The 15,733-nt window shown below is 37.2% G+C and overlaps 1 protein-coding gene across 11 annotated transcripts in view; it reads left to right on the forward strand.

Moving 5' to 3' along the window:
* Window positions 1–15,733, forward strand: part of BLTP1 (bridge-like lipid transfer protein family member 1) — a 124,104-nt gene that overhangs the window by 16,683 nt on the left and 91,688 nt on the right. For all 11 annotated transcript variants that reach the window (XM_074867245.1, XM_074867247.1, XM_074867254.1 and 8 more), the window contains exons 6-12: window positions 3,232–3,418; window positions 4,623–4,704; window positions 5,321–5,514; window positions 10,368–10,447; window positions 11,731–11,881; window positions 13,933–14,089; window positions 14,897–14,975. In XM_074867245.1, coding sequence (XP_074723346.1) covers window positions 3,232–3,418; window positions 4,623–4,704; window positions 5,321–5,514; window positions 10,368–10,447; window positions 11,731–11,881; window positions 13,933–14,089; window positions 14,897–14,975 — 930 coding nt within the window. The remainder of the gene's footprint in view (window positions 1–3,231; window positions 3,419–4,622; window positions 4,705–5,320; window positions 5,515–10,367; window positions 10,448–11,730; window positions 11,882–13,932; window positions 14,090–14,896; window positions 14,976–15,733) is intronic.

Consider the following 15,733-nt stretch of genomic DNA (forward strand, 5'->3'; position numbering starts at 1 on the left):
CAATATTCATCCAGCCCAGTCATACAAGTTGTAAAGTTTTCCCTGGAAGTGAAATAAGTGACCTTTTAAAACGACTGAGTGATGACGAGTACTTTACATGTTCAATAAGTTATGCCAAAGTAAAATTGTTTTTAATGCTAGGTTTTACATATTCAATCTTTATGTAACTTCAGCTTCCAGGTTGTTACTCCTGTTGGAAAGAAAAATCCAGTGTTGTTCCACATGCCCATGGAATATATTTATGTGTTATTGGGAATATTTTTCCCTGATAACTGCTTTCTAATCCTGTGGCTTCTCAGCCTTCTTCTTGAGGAGATGGAGAATGTGGCAGTGCCTGCCAGTCATTGCTGACCTGCAGAGATCCATTGACTTTGCAAGTCTTAGGAGGATACACAAAGAAATTAAAACTGAGTGAGGAGCAGGATCGGAGATTTGTCAGAGAAGAGTGAAGGTTATTAGGAAAAAGAGGGCAAACTCAGAGAAGAGTTTCCTTCACTCTGGTGTATGTGCTTTGCAAAATGCTTTATGGTGTACTCTTCACATTGAACTTCTGGTAGTCAATATATGTTTATGATCAAAGGGTAGATTACTGTAATGGATGCTAGGAAGTATTACTGTTAAACCTTTGTGTCAGAAAAAGGAAAAATGAAAAAGCTTTGTATTTTGGTTTGGGTTTGGTTTTTTTTTTATCCACGTTCGTTCTAAAGCAAAGAGAATTATTTTGTTACCGTTCTTCTGAGAAGAGGAAAACTAACCTACCAAAATTGATGCATTGTCTGCCTGCCCACTGAATTGAAAGTAAATGTTGCTGTAAGACTTCGGTTGCACTGTAATTTAAGGATGCTTCTCATAAAGATTTAATCACAGTTCCTTGCATAAGAGGAAGTTTGAACCCAAAAAGTTTGGAAAATGATTATTGATAACCTGTCACGAAGTTGCATTTCCTGATGTGTTTCTTTGAAAGTTCCTCAATTCAACTTAGCAAGTGCAGTCTTGTTTTTCATCATGGCACTATGTATGTACTAGGCATGTCATACCAGTGTTGAAAGAACTTAATAGAAAAAGCCAAGTATGTGAGTTGTCTTCCTGCCTTGAGCATTAAGTTAAACTGTACTGGGACTTGAGAAAGTAGGTTTTGTGCATACTTGAGAAATGAAAGTGGTTTAGGAACAGAAGTTGGAGGATTATGTTGTGAATGGGGAACACCCAGATGTCTTGGTTTAGGTGCCACAGCAGGTTGTCAGTTTTCGTATTGTAAAGCTACATAGTGTAGTTTGTGAGGTACTATTTGGAGGGGGAATACAGTTTTGAGAACCAATTCCTCTCCTTTTTATTGTCAGGAGTGACTTTTTTCATGATCCTGTTAGGTTTTATTTAGTGGGTATATTTATGTTGAATTGTTTGGGTAGGTGTGATACAACCATTTGAATAAATAATAAATAAATAATACATCTTGATTAAACTCTGTAGGAAGCAAATGTCAAAACCTTGGCTACATTAGTCACCTTGATTCCAACAAATGTTGATAAAACTTAAGTATTTTGCTATCAACCTGGTATTTAGTTTTACATGACCTACATATATGCTTCTTTGAATCATTGAAAAATAGGATATTCAGATGCGCTTGTCTATTTTTCCTTGCCTTTTTTTCTTTTTTTTTTTTTCCAGAAGTGTCTTAGGCAACCAAATTGGTGTGTGGAGGTCAAATCTTATTTTCGTTATTAGGAAAAGAGATAGTTGTCTCTTTAAATCCCCTTTGAAGAAATGAATTACTACATATTATGTCATTTAGTTAATGAAGTCTAATGCTTGCCTCCAGGAATTGAAAAATTACATTTATTTGTGTTCTTGATGATACTGAGATCTCTCAAGTGAACACTTGCGTATCCCAGTCTTTGTCCATGTCATCCTTTGCCTGTATCTTATTGATGCAAGTTAACATTACCAACAAACAGATTTGATAGTGCTTTCATGAAAACAGGAAGGAACTGAAACTGGCTCATTAACTTTTCTTTGTCTCCTGTTCAAGAAAACTGTGATGTCAGTGCTTTTTGAAGACTTATTATACATCTACTTTTTTTTATAATGATATGGAAATTTGTGGTAATTTAGGTGTGAGGGATAAAAGGTGGGTTGGTGTTGTTGGGACAGAGTGTTGTATAGATGTGTAACATCAAGGGACAGATGAGTTTGTTAGAAAAGAGGGTGCATGTAATAAAGTGGGTATCTCTAAACTTTGGCTCTTGGGCAGCTGCATTTCTTCTCTTGACCCTGACCACAACAGCAGCTGTGTTCACTCTGACTTTTTAATTTTTAGTGTCTGTGGGAACTGTTGCCTTCAGTTTCAACCCCCTGAGTTGCAGATTGGGGACTGCTGTAATAACCGTTGATGCTTCAGCTTCCTAAAGTCTGTTTGACTTAGAAAGATCAGATCAGGTTTCAGAGCGGCTCAGGTCTCTCGAGTGAATGTGTAACGGGCACTCTTTCAACTGGGTAATTAGGGGGAAATTGTGCAAGCTTTTTCCTCACATTAACTCCATAATTAGGTCATACTATCTAAGGCAAAAGTATGTCAAAGTATGTCACCAGCAGCTCTGTATGCAATCAGCGGATAAACTAGTTTTTAAGTGTCAGAGTCAAGCTGATATTACAGTTAACATTTTAAATTTGTGAAAATATTGACCAGTTGTGCAAAATGAGTACGCTTCTTGTTAGTTCTGCATATTGATGTTTTTTGTTTCTCTGTAAAAGAAAGCTTTTTCGCAGTTCAGGACTGCTGTACCATAGAGCTTGGGTAGAAAACCATTTGGGTTTTGAGACTGAATTGATCTCAAGTACTGATATCTGTGCTAAAAAGCAGTTGTCACTGAGGCTTCTGTGCTGTGCATCAAGACTGATTTATGTTTGTTTTTATATATGAGACTGAATGAACCTCATTTACCATTTTGTGCAGGTCCTGCCTGGATTTATTTTTGGGTTGTGACCTAAGGGTGAAATGCCTTTCAGGTTTTATATTTTGTGTGCAACTGTCTTATTTGCCAAATTTTACTGATTTGCTTGGAACAGTTGTAATTATTTTGTGGAGATTTTTACTGCTTTTTCAGTATGTACTTCAGCAGCTGTTCATTACTGCGTAGATTGTTTTTGCAGCATGTGCATATTTGAAAAACTGTAAATATTGCAAGGGATGTTGGAATAGATTTAGAAATTCTTTTCCTACTATTTGTTTAGATCCAAAGGCAGAAACACGACTGTATATTATGGTGAATGACTTTGAATTTCATGTGTACAACCGTTCTGAGCTTTATGGACAACTTCAAGAGCTATTTGGTTTGGATCCCACAATAATTCCAGCAAAGAAAGATGATGAAAAAGCACAAGTAAACGGGAGGCAGAGAACACATACCAATCTTGAAAGGTAAATTATTATTCGTTTTGCTCTTTTGTTGATGCTTTGTTCTGCAAAGTGCTGAACTAATTGGGTAATGTTTTGTTAACATATGCTCTGGAGGCCAAATGGTTGAAGCACAGCTGAGAGAGAAATTGCACTGACAAGCCTGACAGTCTAAATCTTTCTCCTTTCCTCAGACTTCCTACCATAATAGTTAAAAAACACAACCAACCAAACCAAACACTCTTTGTTTAATGATCAGAGACAGGTTGAAAAATCTATTTGAAGCACAATGTGGAGAGGCAGCATGTGTTGAAGAGGATTATGCTTGCAGAATAATAATGGTATTGCTCCGTAGAAGTAATAGCTGCTCAAGGCATTGAATAGACAAAATGTGAGGATCTGTGTGGTGTTGAGAGGACTTTCTGGGTTTTGAGCTTTAAACTTGGGCTGATTTCACATGTTGTCTTTTTAGGGGTGTGTGTTTGTGTATAGCTACACAAACTTATTTTCTTATTTTATTCCTTGTTTTGGCATACCCTAGAAAACATGGTGTATGTCTATAAGGAGTTCTACCACATGGCTTATGTGTAGCAGAGTCAGGTATTCAACAATAAGCCTCTCTTTGGGCAGAATCACAGCAGACTGATTTATTGGCAGGAGCAGGGAAGATCAAATAAGACTTGAGTCTTCCACTGCTGCTGGCCAGGCCAGTACATGTTACTGAATTACATAGTGGGCAGCTGCTGGATGCTGTGGCAGTCCTGAGTTTGGGTAAGGGCTGTGCCTCCAAGCCAGGGTCTTCATGTTTTCCTCTTGTACCCTTAGTGACAGGTGCAGGAAGGACTTCTGCCTTTGGGGAGCATGTGCCTTGGGAAATGAAAACTCCCACACCAAAGACCTAAAAGGATTGGTTTAAGAATATTTAGAACAGACCAAGTTACCCTGAGGAAGATTTATTTAACTGTTGCTCTGTGTTAAACACAGCACGCTCCTTTTCTGCCTGTGTCAGCTCCGTATACCAGCACCCAAGGTGTAGTTGTGTACGCTTCCTGCTGTTCTTCCAGGCTCTGGAGGAGTTGCAGTAGACTGCTAGCAGGTCCCTTACAGGAGAGACCCCTTTGAGAATGAGTGTTCCCTGAGAGCTGTGCACTGAAAACCCCTAGAAGAAAAGGTTGGTTAGTTTTTCTGCAGAAAACACAAAAGAATAAAACCTATTTTTTTCCCATAGTGTTAAAGTAAAAACAGAATCTCAAGACCCTTCTTCATCATGGAGATCGCTTATTCCAGTCATTAAAGTCAATGTGAGCACGGTAAGTGAAAAGACCCTGATAATGAAAATATTTAGCAGTACATGCTTAAAAATCAGGCTTGCCGTTCATTTTTCTTATACAGTCTTTTTGGGTTTTTGTTCTCCTTCATGATTTTAAAAAGTTTTAAAATGACACCACCAGCAGTCACAAATCCTGCTGGTGCTGATGGAAGCATGGTTATGTTCTCTGTTTTGGGAAATACTTACGTCTTAGAGTCGTAATGAATTCAGGAATATCACCCATTAATTAATCTAGGTAATGGGTGTTGTACAATGTGTGGTGTGTTGGGTTTCTGTGAGTTGTTTGGGGTTGTTTTTTGTTCTTTTTTCTTCCCGGCATTTTTTAATAGGGATATTTGGACACATTCCTTAAAAGTTGATGTTGCTTCCCAAAAAACCCAGGAAAACTGTTATTGAGGTGACAGCAGATAGAATATTGAGAGTTTAATGTACAAGGTAGTATTTTTATATATGCATAGATTATGGCCAGGATTTTTGTCCACTGTCTTTATTTGCATATGGCTGGTTAAACTACATTATTATAGGTAAATATATACATATATATATATGTAAAAGAGCAGTGTATAACGAATAATTGGGGTTTCTTTTTGATTTAGGGTCGCTTGGCATTTGGGAATCATTATCAGCCACAAACACTTTGTATTAACTTTGATGATGCTTTTCTGACATATACCACAAAACCACCTTCAAGCCACCTTGACCAGTTTATGCACATCGTGAAAGGAAAACTGGAAAATGTTAGAGTCATGCTGGTTCCAAGTCCAAGATATGTTGGTCTTCAAAACGATGAGTAAGTTTTGGGTTTTTTTGTTTCCATGTTATTCTATTATTTATTTTAAGAAAAAGAAGCAAAATAATGTTGTTTGTGTTTCTGTGACTTAATTTTACTTCGTGTGTTTAGGCAGTTGGCATTTTTACCACTCTGAAGGTTTTAAATGTTGGATCTTTGAAACTATTTTATTTATGGAGAAAAGTACTGGTTTTCTATCTCACTGCAGATTTTTTTGGGGGAGTGTGTGTTCTGCTCTGTGATTAATATCCGGCATTCAACTTTTATTTTCCTTCACTCAGGTACTACAGGTGTACACAGGCTTTGACAGCACTAAATTTCTAGGATAAATGCAAGTTTTAAGGTGTTGACTTCTGTAGAGCCGATTCACGTATGGCTTGGAAAATATTTTTTAAAAATGGGCAAAAGCTGTGCAGTATTTGATGTAGTAGAAATCATATTATCTTTTGAAGACAGAGTGCTGATCCTTTTACCTCTGTGCATTCCACATAAAAGTGAGGTTATGCAGCTTTAAAAAACTGAATGGTCAATGAAAGTCAAACAAAAGAAAGTGTGCTTGCATGAAATGATTTGACCCTAGCCTTCTCATTTTATTACACTTTAACCAGCAAGACATTTATGTGCATAATATATTAACAATCTTCATTGCTGTGGTATGAACATCATAGACAGAATTTTCTGCATTATCTTATTCAATGCTTACAATGTTACATATTCAACAGATAATTGGGACAAAACTGTTAAATTTCAAAGTCTTTCACAGACATTAATTACTCAACGAAAAATAAATAACGTATACTATCCTTGGACAATTGTGTGCATGAGTTTATGTAAAATGTTTATACCTATTCTATACCTCCTAAGGAACGATATCCAGAGAATGAATTATGATGTTTGGAAATGAACTTGTACATCATTTGTCTGGACCTTAACTGGCTTTGCATCAGCCAAATACTGCCGTCTATAATATGCCTTTATATGTTTTCAAATAACATTCTGTGGATGTGTACAGAATCGTACTCTTCCAACATGACGACAAAGGAAATTTCTACAATTAATACTGAAAACAAACAAGATTAAAACAAAATAGGATTAAGATACTCAAACTATTAGCTTTTTCTCCTGCTTCCGCTAAGTATTTTCTTTTTATGCTGTTACCATCCCTACAGCTCCTGATGGCTGAAGGATGGCATGTATGCAGAAAACGTGCCCTAATTTACTTGGTAGATTCAACAACTGACCCAGTTCACTGGAAACTGGGAATGTTTGAATGTTTAGAACCTACCCTCTCATGCTGCTTTGGCTTAAAAATTAAGCTGAGTGTCTTAACTTTGAGAAATTTCTGCAGGTAATGCAATGCATATATTAAAACAAGCTAAGTGACTTGATGAAATTTGTAACAGACTGACTAATTGGTGCAAACATCAAAAACCCACCTTGAAAAGTGTCATATTATATTGCAAACAGACATCTCAACACCTCCATCACTTTTTGCAACTAAATCCTCCAAAACCCAAGAAAAAAAATTTGTGCTAGAAAAAGCAGATTAAAGCAGATCAAGTTTGGAGAGCTGTGACTAAGTCAGCAGGCTCAAAGTGGAAGTTTAGGTTAGATATTAGAAAATACTTTCTAATGATGATGATGATCTCATTATCATTCATTGCTATTATCTAATTTGCTTTTGCAAATGGCCTGTGGTGGGGTTTCTAAGGTTTTGCCACCTCCATCAACTAAGTCCAGCAAGGTGTAACAGTTCCTGCTGAGGGTGGGTTACGCGGCCTCACTAGGTACCTTCCTCTCCCATTTTCTGCCGAGGTAGTTTCATGTGCACTTTAAGCTGAGAATGCAGCTAAAAGAAGCAGTACTGTTGTCTTTTTTGCATGGCTGTGCAGTGAACACTGATCATGGAATTCATCCCTATTAAGAAAAATATATGTTGGTCTTAAATCTAAATCTGTTCTGCTGCTGGCTTCAGCACCTGTTTGTTATCACCTAACCTGTGATCATCTTAGGACTGGCATAAGGAAAGCTACTGCTTTGCTTGGCTGTTGTGTTGGGTTTGCTATGGCCTGTGATGCTTTGATAATCTAAAACTATAAGCTGTTTGTCATCTATATATTTTCATATTATTCTTAAAAAGGAAATCAAAGAACTAGTGACAACACATGATGATACAGAAGAGAACTTTCCTCTGTGGAAAAAACCCACACTGAACAGGCAAAAAGTTTTATACCAGTGTAGTGAGTTCAGAGACATCAGAACAAGTGCGAAAGAGAAGTGTTTAATGGAATATGCAGACACAGTAAAGATGCACACTAAAAGAATTGGAAGGAAAGGACTGAGGAAGATGGTTAGCTACCACATGGGGTTCTGGTGCTATTTTTTTCTCTCCCTCCACTTCCACTTAGTGTGAGACATCATAGTTTTCCTCCAGAAAGTGGAGTATGGCAAAGGTGATGAGGATGACATGGCAGTCAGTGGGTGTTTGACAGGAGGGTTTGGCCATTCTGTCAGCTCCTAAACTTTTCCTGTAGATATTTCTCTGTTTCCTACAGCTGTAGAAGTTGAGTCAAATTGTCCATCTTGAAGAAGGCTTAGCTCAAAGACTCTTTGTCATTCTGTTTAAGATAGTGGTTTAGATTAAAACAAAATTATTAATTATTCTAAGTCAGTATAGGTAAACGCTATTAGGAAGGCAGAAGTAAACAATTGTTAAATCTGCCCTGTGCATTGACACTTTACAGTAATGTAGTTCCTCCAGTGTATTTCTACAGGCTTAGGGAAAAGCATATATAGTGTTTCGAGACCTATGCACTCTGTGCTGTCAGAGAGGGGAATGCACTTCATGTGAAAGCACCATCGTATTCTGTATTTCAGGGTACAAAACACATACCAGCTCGAGCAGCGGAGGGTAAGTAGAGTTTGCCATCGTAGCCAGGCCACCTCGCGCTGTGGCTGGCTGACCTCCATGGTGAAGTGCTGAGCTGCTGAAATGAGATGCAGCCTTTGCCTGACAATGTGCCCCGCTGAGGGTATGGTCAGGCAGTGGCAAACGATTGTGTTGGACACAGAAGTTACTGTCAGGCTCCTAAGTTTTACAGCTGGTTATGTTATGTGAGCTCTTTACAAAGCAGTGGCTTCCTTTGAGCCCCCGTTGGTGGTACAGTCAGCTTGAGAGGCTGAAGTAACTAGCTCACGGTGCGCGTTCCAGTCTTGCTGACCTGCCTGTGCCTATTGAGGAGGGTGGGCAGAATAAATAGCTCTTTCCATGAGCTACTATTTATGTATCTCTAAATGCTTTCCTTCCCACTTCTATTCCTGAACCACTAAACAATTTTATTTTTTTTTTCACATCTTGCTCTATTTGTATCACTTTGGGGAGGCCAATTCAGTTTTGGACAGGAAAAAAAAATAATTGGAAAATTGGGAGTGCATAGAAAGTATTTCCTCTTTCACTGCTGTCGTTACTCTCAAAATAAAATTGATTTTAAGTTTCCTGCTGTGTTGCTTTTGATGAACTTCTGGCAGTACATGGGATCTGCATCTGCTGTCTTCCATATTTTCCAAGCTTTCCTGCGTTTGAGCTGTGTTAAAATGGGCAATGTGCTTCATTCACACTCTTAGACTGTGTATTTCTGTCGTTGGCATTTTCTTTTTTTGTTAAGAGGTGACAATTTATGAAAATGGCTGAAAAGTGGCAAAAACATCTTTTACAGTAAAACCAGACTTTTCACATTATAATACTACTATAAAATGTAATATTATGTAAATTAACATGTGGTAAGACTGTAAGAAAGGGATTGTAATATACCAGTATAATAGTCTTAGGAGAAGTGGTTTGTGTATTAGTTTAATCACTTAGACCTTTTTATATTGAGGGAAATGTTAATAAGGAAGAACAGCCTTTTTTTTTTTTTTTTAACTAATGGTCTAATTACTGAAGATGTCTTGTCCCTTTGGTTTAGAGTGCTATTTTAGTAAAAAAACAATTAGCAGTTGAAAGAACAATATAGGACAAGGAGAAAGGAACTCTTGATGGAAAGAAACATTGAAAGTAAAACTCTGGTAGTTGGCTGTGGTTTATAATATCTGAGAAATGTCTTTGTGGAGAAGACCCTGGTATTTTCATGCTTGAGTTAACTAAACTTTTAAGTTACTTTATGTAATACTATTAATAATTACAACTAATGGTCAAGTATTTTTTGCAAATCAGAGTAGACATAGCCTAGCAGTATGACAGCTCCTTTTTTCATAGGAGACCTGAGACCAAATAGACTTGAATATTCATAGTGTTTAGTTTCAGAAGCTCATTTAGTCTGAGGTAGCAGATAGACCAGGAATCACAGTGTGATAGGGAGGGAAGGAGAGGAACAGAAGTTATAACCTGCACTTATTTAACCTACGAACAGCTGCATTTGGACAGACTTGGTGTGTCCCGGGCACTTCTGTCTATTCTATCCAACCCTTCTGGTAATGTGACAAGACTGGTGCCTGGTAGAAAAGGCAGCCTGTGGTTCTTGCAGGCGTCCTGCAGTCAGGCTGCTGGCAAGAGCGGTTTAGATGCACAGAGCTGGTGTCTTGGGATCGCATCAAACTTGAGTCTTGCCCACGAAATCTTCCTGGTCAGGTACCACATACAACTGTATCTCCACTGCTGGCTTGCTTGCTACAGATAGCATTTTGTTGATGATTCCATGGTTAAATATGTACTACTTACAAGCTGCAAGTGAGCCTGACCTGTGTAATCTTTTCCATTATGCTTAATATGTTGCATTTAAAATTACTTGAATTCATATGATTAATCTCATTGCATTGCTTTTTAATCTTTACATTTGCACCCTTTTCCACTACAGACCACCAAGGCTGATGGGTGAAGGTTTTGTTGTAATGCAGTCCAATGACGTTGATATCTATTACTATATGGATGAACCAGGTACCTTCTGTTAAGTACAAAGATAAAATTTTAAGGGATTTGAAGGCTATTTGTTTAATTGTCTGGACTTGCTAGACAATTTCTTTTTTTGATGCTGAAAAATAACTATGCTCAAAGAGTTAGTATAATATTTTAGAGCAAATAAAAGCGTACATAGGTACTCTTATGAATGCTTATAAGTTAATAAGTTATTTGTTCTGCAAATGAAAAAAAATTCCACTGAAACAAATGGGAGAAAGTTCACAAGTTTCGTGTTTAGAAGGTAGTGAAATTTTGAGCTGCATTCTTTTTAATGGCTGTTGTCAACTTCTAGACTGTTTCGTGTAAGAGGCCTAGGGAATTCCATAGATGAAATAACTGTACATGTAGAAGCAACATTTTAATCCATGAGTATTTTTGTATAGATGTAGACACTCTGTCAGCAGTGCCTTCTGCAAGTCTATGTGTAACATGGAAGCAAGTTAATCTTGATATTTATTCTTGAAACAAGTTATGTTTTAAGCTGTAAACTTAAAGGATGTAAGTTTCCAAAAGTACTTCAGGAGTGGAGATGATTGATAGTCAGTACCTACTGGAGTTTTTGGGATGTTTATTTGATGCATTGATATCTGAATATTGCGGTGTCTATCTTTTTCCACTTTAAATCTAGCGTATTATACTACTGCTTTATTTTGCTGGAGGTTTTTTTGGTTTGCAAAAGCTTTTGCTCTGACTCCGCTTAAAGTATTGCCTGAATCTTGAACAAAGGTAACACGTTCAATAATGATGTATACTGGTGTAGGATAGGTGGCAATTTTTGATCATTGCTGAATGAGCGCTTGAATTTTTACTATTTTGGGTCTACTGTAGTAAGTCTTCCTTGGGGAATTCTGGGTCTACTGTAGCAAGTCTTCCTTTTTATTTACTTGCATTGTCTGTTGAAATGATTTTAACTTAATCTTTTGTGTCAAAATTTGGTTTGTAACTAGGATTTGGAACTGCATGTGGATGTGTGAAAGCCTGTACTGGTAAAAAGCATACTTAAGAGATACAACTGCTGTGTATGTCAGCATTTCAGTGGCATCAGTGAGCAGCGCTTCAGAAAATCCCAAGGATTTTTGGCCATATTCTTGCCCTTCCACTGGGAGTCTGCATTGAATTGTGGCTTGATATTTACTTACTGTAGTGGTCTCAAATAAAAATGACATCAGGACACTTTAATTGTCTTGTGCTTAGCAAACATTTTTCCTGCTAATTTGAAGCAGCTTCCTTTAATAATCTGTTTATTATATTATGTAATACAGGTCTTGTACCAGAGGAGACAGAGGAAAGTAATGATGGAGAAGCAAACAATGAAGACAGCAAATTACAGGATCTGCCACCATGTTGGGGTTTGGACATTGTTTGTGGAAAAGGAACAGACTTCAACTACGGGCCTTGGGCTGATAGGCAGAGGTATTACCACGATTTACATCTTTAGTTTTAATCTTTAATATCTGTTATTATTGAGAAAATGTTCTAAAGCTTCCAGTGTGCAATTGCTCAGACTTCTAATTTGTATGGGGTAAACTAGGCAGTCAAAAAGAAGTCCTGCCGCAGTGGTTTAAGATTAGTAAATTCATTGTTGTTTATCTTGTTGGCCTTCCAAAGTTAGGATCACTCAGTGAATTTTTATTCTTAAATTCATAAATTATGTTCCTATATTTTGTGAACAAATTAGTTTTAGTATTTGTCAAGTGTTACATACCTAAGGGCTTAACCTTTTAATTGGTTACCTTTAGACTTGTCATGCTTCTGTTAGCTCATGGATGGGAATACACTGCATATCGGTGAGGAAAGTTTTATGAAAGTACAAATCTCGCTATGAAAATAATGAGGGGGGAATAGTTTATCCTTGCTTAGGAGAATCAACTGCTTGATACGGTCTCCAAAGTATTTATTATCTAGCTATTTTAATGACAAAATATTAGGCCAGTGCTCTACTACTGTTCTTCACTTAGCCCTTGGTGTTTTGCGCGTGAGTATTTCTGGTGGAGACAATAGAATTGTTTAGGGAGTAAAGGACTATTAAGTAAAAGTGATATAATCAGGGCTTTCCCTCTTTTGCCCAATTAATTACAGATTGATACTTCTCTTGGCCTCCATTAATTCTCCTGTGAAACTGTTATCATTAACTGTCTCTTAGGAGTGTTGGGATGGCAGACCAAAGAGTAGTCATTAGATATGACAGTGTCTTAGAGAATTTAAGAGAAAATGCCAATTTCTAGAACTTTGATCAGAATATGAAGTCAGTGAATCATTAATTATATTTTTAATACTACCAAGAAAGCTTGCTCTATGATAGTTTTGCTTTTTATAAATTTAACTGGCTAGACAGAAGGCAGTTTGGTGCCTGTGCAGAGTCTGTAGAATTCATGTACCTGGGAAGAATTTTGCATTGTGCCATGGATAGAAGGTATTTTGGAAAGTGCCTGAATGTTTTAGAAGCACAGATCTGTAGGAGTTCTGTGAACTTTGTACTCTTATTTCATACAAGGGCTTCTACAAATGCTGATCTTTAACACATCATGCAATAAAAACTTGGATTTCCCCAGGATTTTGACAGTGTGTGTTGTGTGGTGTTTGTGGGGGTTTTGCTGGGGTTTTTCAGCTTGTGGGGGGTTTTTTTTGTTAGTTTGTTTTTTTTTAAACTTTTAAGCTGCTATAGTAGTCAGGTGCTGGGTGCAGGAAACCACTACCTCCTTAAAGATTTACTTCCACCCCCTTGAGACTTCACAGAATCATCTAGGTTGGAAACGACCTTGAAGATCGTCTAGTCCAACCATTAACCTAGCACTGACAGATCCCAACTACACCATGTCCCTCAGCGCTATGTCGACCCTACTCTTAAACACCTCCAGGGATGGGGACTCCACCACCTCCCTGGAAGAAGACTTATATAAGTTGTGCTGTCTGTGCTTTGTTGTTGTGGCTTTCCTTTCGTGTAGTTGCATGTTCAGATATAAGTCTGCAGAAATGTACGCTTCATTTCACTGCCACTCCAAGGTCCTAAAGTTTTGTATTTTGTTTATTTCTGGGCATTACATCAATTACTTATGCACAAACCGCAGCATAAACAGATTACATTTTACTATGTTTTTGTAGCAGATTTGTAAACCAAAGATTAGGAATAATAAGAAAAACACAGCTTGTTTACTGTCTGAATTAAAATATTTTTATTCTAAATCATTTATGGTCTGTCCATTTATAGCTTTTACCCAAAAGTCACTTCTTGTCATCGAAACTTTTGGAGATTACAGTGATGGGTTGGAAGGCTCCCATGATGAAGAGTTTAAACAAACATTCTTTCTTATCACATCCAGTGGTTGTCTAAAGATTCAGCTAGCTGGAAAATAATTAAGTGAACCAAATAGATGCATAAATATGTATGAATGTATATGTATTTCCTCTGTGAATAAAAACAACTCTTTTTAAATTTTTTAAATTTTTTTTTTCTTTCCCACTAGGGATTGCTTGTGGAAATTTTTCTTCCCACCAGATTATCAAGTTATGAAAGTCTCAGAAATTGCACAGCCTGGGAAACCAAGACAGATTCTTGCTTTTGAACTGCGGATGAATATTATTGCAGATGCCACCATTGATTTGCTTTTTACCAAAAATAGGGTAAATAGCGCAAATTTATCTGGGAAATAACTTGTCTGCTGTGATTGCACTGTGCTTTTTGGTTGTGCATATTTTTACTTGTCTTGGGTGTTTGTTATGGAACTATGGTTTTAAAAGCTAGGCAATTTTTGGTTTAGTCTTCTTATGAGCAAATCCTTCAAAGACAAATATTGGCTGAGAGGCATTAATATTTGTCGGTTTATTTTAAGTTTCTTTTAAGCCTTAAAGCTACAACTTAAGCCATGCCAGCTCCTACAGGCTTGGGAATTCATGATCTGGACTTCCTGTGCAATCTTCCATTACAATGAAGCTCACCATGATGAAAAGATAATTTCTTCTGATATTGGATGAATATCTAGTATTACTGGAGAGATGATAGTGGGGGGGAGAAAAAGATGCGTACATGTAAGGGTTTGGATTTTTCTTTCACCTGTTGCTACTCTTACAAATGGGATATAACATGACTTCATTGTATACCTTTTTTCTTCTTTTTTTGTGACTGAAAGGGTTAGAAAGTGTAGTGTTAGAAATAGGTATTCATCTGCCCTCTCAGGCCTTGGATCAGAATATCTTATGCTGTTTCTACTAGTGGACCTAATTCAGCATTTGTTAAGCCTCAAAATGGTGTTATTTGGTATCGGTCCACATAGATATTTCATTAGTAATTTTTCTGAGGACAGGAGAGACTTTGGTCATCGGGTGCCTTAATCCAGGTGTGGATAATGATAGTCAGAGACATAAAGTACAGTGGTTGATGCAGCGAGCCTAAAAATAATGTTTGGACTTTTTTCCTTTCTTGCAATACAGGAAACTAATGCTGTACATGTAAATGTTGGTGCAGGATCATATTTGGAGATAAATATTCCCATGACAGTAGGTGAAAATGGTGAGTTTAAGGCTAAGCTTAATTGGTTTTCCTAGTGTTTTCCCTGAACAGTTAGCTTAATTCCTATGTGTGTGAGCATCCTGTAGAGTTTTTCTTTTGTGGCTATGAGATGTATATTCTTACGTGAAGGAACAAAAAGTATTTCCTTGTACATTTCATTGCAAGATGTTAAAGCATGTACTTATTGAAATAGTTAAGTTACCTCCATGCTTTGTTTGGATTAGGAAACACAGTGCTAGACAGGGTATCATTTAACTGTGTGTGCACTGAAGCAGGTTGCAGACAAACTGTCAACTGAAAGCAGGAGGACTTCTTCAGTAGGATTACTGTAGTAGTTGAATCGTGCTGAGAAATGAGTTATAAAAACTAAGTTAGTAGTAGGTATTTAAACAAAACAAATCCCAAAATCCAAGGTGAAGTGGAGATAAATGTAAAGTTATGGGTATGTTCCTTGCATTTACTCATCTTATTGGCTGGTTTAAAGCTCTTTGCTGTTTGTTCTCTTGAATCTTTCTGGCATGTTTGAGTTTTATTCTGCATCTTTAACCAAGATCTCCAGAACCTGAGCATTTCCAGACCCAGGAAGAAGACTTTTGTCATCTTTCCTACATGAAGGCAGAACATGTTAAGCTCTTAATTGACAAACAGTAGAGGACAGAATTATTATACTACTAATTTCCATCATTGTATTTCTTGATTGTTAGTGGACTGCTGAAATCACTGGTGAAAATTATTGTGTATTTGTGTAACTTTTATGT

This window comes from Strix uralensis, chromosome 4 (genome assembly GCF_047716275.1).
Source record: "Strix uralensis isolate ZFMK-TIS-50842 chromosome 4, bStrUra1, whole genome shotgun sequence".
NCBI lineage: Eukaryota > Metazoa > Chordata > Aves > Strigiformes > Strigidae > Strix > Strix uralensis.